Source organism: Ostrea edulis, chromosome 3 (assembly GCF_947568905.1).
Source record: "Ostrea edulis chromosome 3, xbOstEdul1.1, whole genome shotgun sequence".
Classification (NCBI taxonomy): Eukaryota; Metazoa; Mollusca; class Bivalvia; order Ostreida; family Ostreidae; genus Ostrea; species Ostrea edulis.
In genome coordinates this window covers 55,914,705-55,919,601 of record NC_079166.1, presented here as the reverse complement: position 1 = coordinate 55,919,601, position 4,897 = coordinate 55,914,705, and the positions used below count along the sequence as shown (strand labels likewise).

Here is a 4,897-nt window from a genome sequence, read left to right as displayed (position 1 = left end):
TGTCAAAGCGGGAATTTGTCTTTAACCATGCTATTGTATAACGAAGACGCCGGTAAATGTAGAGACGTTTTCCAAAAGATACCGAGAGATTATGTGCGTAGTCATGCGATTCAGAAGTTCTTACAGCAAAAAGGAAGTGATTATTAACGATTTCTATCATCTATGTAATTGTACAAGTTCAGTCTTGACTCTCGTTGAAAGTAGACGTTTGCATACAATTTGTTTGGTTTATTTGACTTTAGTCATATTCTATATATCGAATAAACAAAGTTGCTTTTTGGTCCCGCTTTATGGCATCATACGAATGATGTCATAATACGTTTGGCTGTTCTAGTTCCATTTTGTTGCTACTGCAATATTGGTCCACGTTATACAAACTCCATACGAAGTATTTTCTATAGAATTATTCATCAAATAATATCAAACGCGATTCACTAAATTAAATTATAAGGAATGAAAGGAATTTTTCCTCATCTTATACGATAAAAAGTAAGGTAGGACAGTTACTATATACACCACTTCGTATCATTTTGGTAGAACATGAAATATTTCTGATTTATGGTACTCTGTGTAATTAACTTCTTAGCGTCCAACTGCACTTTTGGACGTATTTTAGCTGCGTTACTTACCTACTATCAGATGGAGTCAGTTCAGCGTCTTATCTCCGCTAGTAAAGATCAGAAATCTAATCCAATAAATATGTTCTAAGGCATTCATTGCAACATTCTGAAAAGTAATCTTCAAACCAGGCAGATATTTTTGTATCAGAAATGAGTCGTCTTTAACCATCACTAATTTGTATACAAGAGTTGCCCAATTGACGCATCATTTTCGTAACTTCTTTTTCTGAAGAGTTTAAAAATCTTTTACTTTGATATCCCGTATTCTGTGACAAAATACAAAAATTCAACAATATTTGTATTCGCAACCTACAAATCAACGGCCGTATTTCTCATTGAAATTGGAACAGGTGTGTCTCCATGTTCATTGGCCACTTGTGTAGCTGTGTTTATCTGTTCAGGTCCTGTACCTTGCCCTACGCCTAGAGTCGGTCTACTGTGAGTGTCTGAGGCAACTCGTGTCTGACTTCTTGCTTTGCCACGTGGGGTTCTTCCTACGGACGTTGATTGTGTTGCGCTCCTCCTACATGTAGGTGTTGCACTCCTCCTAAGTGTTGCGCTTCTCCCACGAGACTCCCCCACCTTCCTCCGCTTTGGACGTTAAGTGGCCTGTTCCATAACCTGTGTTCAAATGTGCTTTGGCTATATGCTCTAATGATCTTCAGAAATGAAATTTTGTTTACTCTGGACTTGTCCAGCCATTAATTTAAGAAATTTCTAGAATGCGCCAATATGCGCCCTCTATATGTAAAGTTGCGTAACTCAACAATCAAAATTACCTCCCCTTGCGCTAAACATGAACAGTACAAGAGAGATAACTCTAATAAGATATACAAGCCTACAGTTTGCCAAAAATTAGTTTATTTCATAAACTCTATTATTCGCAACATACAAATCAACGGCCGAATCTCTCATTGTTCACAGTTCATGCTCAATGATTTTCGATGCTGATAAATTTCTTAATAAATGGCCTATTGTTTCTCACGAAATCTAACAATTCTGTCCTTTCGTCTAAGTGTATTGATACTCTAGAGGGTTCGGAATATGTGTTTGACCCAGTAACACTTCCGACTTTGATGGATCCTACTTGTTTAACTCAGTCGGGATGCGAAATTTTGCAGGAATTTACGGCAATTTTTCTTGATGTGACCCCATTTTCCGATATGGGACATTTACTGTACATGCAGTCGCCGCTTGTGACTGAAGCACTCTCATCGCGATTGTTAGTTCCTCTAATCACTTAGATTGTGCACAAACAATCGATTTAATATCTCCTGAAGTCCTCACCGTGTACTAGGATCGAGTCTCCTGATCTAATTGCGCCCCCTCTTCATGGTGTCCTCCGACGATGTTAAATTATTGCGAGTTACATGAATCCGCAAATTGGGCGGTGATTTTCGTACGAAAGCAGTAATGTTTTCCTTATAGAATTTTCCCAATCGTATATGAATTATCTCAATATCCCAAATGTAGTCTTCCAGGGAGTTTGTCTTTCCCACTGCTCGACTCCAGGGACTGTTCTAACAACCAGGTGGGCATCGTGTTGTAAAAATGATCCTGAATTTAACCAAGCAGTTTTCCAATGCTGTTAAATTCGACGTTGTTCAACTAATGATCGTCGGAATCCGCAACTAAAAGTTTCAGTGCATTAACAATTCTATATCTGTCTCCTGCTATTCTTGTCATATTTGTCCAACTTTGGAACCTTGATACCCAAAGTTTTATGAAATACTCGTTACCGGTCAGTTTGTATGTCATTGATAACAGGAGAAAGCCTTCGGTGTAAGTTATATGACTACTCAGTGCATTTCGGGTTTCAATGTCACTGCCTCTTGGAAATGGCTCGTTTTATGCTCGGAAGAGGAATTTTTATGCTTATTTTCTCACCCGTACATGTTAAAAATTGACGCTACTACACCTTCGCTTGGTCAAGCACACAAACAGGACTGATATAGTGCTATAAACGCTACTACTCCCACACCTAGCTAATCGCATAAACAGGTGCTAGACTGATACGAAACAAATCAGTAGACTTTCTAGAGATAAATGACCATAGAATAAAAATGCTGTAGAACAAAATAGTATTATAAAAAATTTCGATGAAACGGATGTGGGACACTGTTAAGGATAGTTAGCAATTGAGGCCTATTCTTCAAATCATTATGTTCATTTTAGTATACTGTCGTGAACGTTTGCGAAAATTGAGTCTTTGACCCGTGATCTTTATCCTGTCTGTATGTACAAATCATATAAACCGCTTTAGTGCTGAATATTTGCATCTGAATGATAACACAAAATAGTTACCTACTAGGTCCCCAGGATCTCACAGATATAAACCTGTTGTAAAAATTGTTTAAATAACTGAAATTTCAGATCACAATGTGCTGCATTATTGCTTGTGTTACAATACATTTCTTTGTTCTAATTCACACAAGATTCGTCCACTGATTGGGTTGAGAAAAGGTAATTTTCAAATATTTGAAACCAGGAATTTTATTTTCAGTTTACCGACCTTAAGCTACAGATCCAAAGGGGCGTCATGGCGCAAAATTCGAGGAAGTAATTATTTTGACATTGTAAATTTTTAACCTACTTTGACTTGTGATTGCACGATGGTGTGACATCGCCTTTATATAGCTTTTTACTAGCTGGAAGCAATTCCTGAAAAGGGAAATCAACCCAATAAAATCTACAAATAAATCAAAGTTCTGAGAGTACTGATAAGCGGAAGAATGTTTGTTAGTACAAAATTATACTTCAACTTGACCTCTGATATTGTGACCTAAAAATCAATAAGGGTAAGATATTCTTTAAGGGCAACCACTGTCTCCAGTTTGCCAGAGTTCTCAAGATATTGAGCACAATATTTTTCTATATCGTTGTACTTTGATCTTGACCTTTGGCCTGATAATCAATATTGATCTTCTTTCCTCTAGGGACAAACATTGTACCAAGTACATGTATTATAACTATCAGGTGAAGGGTTCTTTAGATATTTTAAAAGAGACAACACTTGGTCTACAGAAGGTCCCAACATTTGCAAAAACAATGTCCCTTTTATAATGGATGCATAAAAATAAATCTGAAGTGCATTTTAATTTTGCAATATTCATAAAGCTGATATTGAAATATATTTGACAACACTGTATCAACTGATAAACTCAAAATGTATGGTTAAAAATCATGTAAAAATTTTGCAAAAATGACAGTGTAAAATTTCATACAATTTCCTTTTGTAAGTATAGTGTCAAATATCATTGTAAACATATTGAAAGATGAAATATCAAAATAGCATTTGGTTTTCAATTCATGGAAATTTTGGCACAACAATGGTGTAAACTTTACGTCTTGATTATGTTGATTTGGTGAGAATAGGTATTACTACACTGTAATTCAAATCAAGTACAGGATCGAGTACTCATGGGAGTTGTACTTCAACATATCCGTTAGTGTGTCATCAAGTATGCTGGCGTGAAGAGTTGTAATTCATAGCCTCATGTATTTTTAAAAATGAATTTAAAAAAATATTTGTGCTCTACTTTCACTTCTATTCATGGACATTGAAATATACTTACTATATTATCATAATGTATACCACATTGTTCACATAATTTAATGATATTAATTATTATGCATCGCATTTATGAAAAATTGCAATAAGTAAAAATATCGAAGATAAAAACATTGGAAATGTTAACATAAAGAGATGTAGTCACTAAAATTAACAGGTTTGGTATGGTAACAATGCTATACATCAATTGTAAGAAAAGCTATTGTAATATACATTTTCATACAGTTTATCCAGGTTTTTTAACTACAAATGTACACACAAAATTATATCTACATAAGAAAAAGGCATACCACGGTCTACAAAGTTAAATATCAATGATAAACCAACATTAATATAACAGATACAAGTAACTTTAACATAATAAATGTAGAATGGATCAAGAAGGCAATACATGCCAACAAATTGCAACAAAACGTCTGACAAAGAGTTACCAAATACTACTGCACGTCTGTAGTCGTATGGCTACCATGTAGTTCAAAGTTCTTACATTATATTAACACTTAGTAAAAAAAATAATTATCAAGTTTCTGTATATTGTGAAGACAGTAGAAGCTTGAATGAGAATCTCCACAGTGAGAGGAGTCTCTCTGTGGGGAAACTTCTTCCAAATTCGTTGTATGAATGTCAGAAAATCCTTGCATTCCTGAGCAAATAATGTCCTTTGAATTCTTGGATTCCTTGATACGTTTATGTTACGTTTGTGACA

At 35.3% G+C, this 4,897-nt stretch overlaps 1 protein-coding gene across 2 annotated transcripts in view; it reads left to right on the top strand.

Annotated features, from left to right (window-relative positions):
- Positions 1-459, top strand: part of LOC125676921 (uncharacterized) — a 12,544-nt gene extending 12,085 nt beyond the window's left edge. For both annotated transcript variants that reach the window (XM_048914790.2, XM_048914789.2), the window contains one exon: positions 1-459. This exon is cut by the window's left edge and continues 2,483 nt beyond it. In XM_048914790.2, coding sequence (XP_048770747.2) covers positions 1-147 — 147 coding nt within the window. In that variant the 3' untranslated portion in view covers positions 148-459.
- The last annotated feature ends 4,438 nt before the right edge of the window (positions 460-4,897 follow it).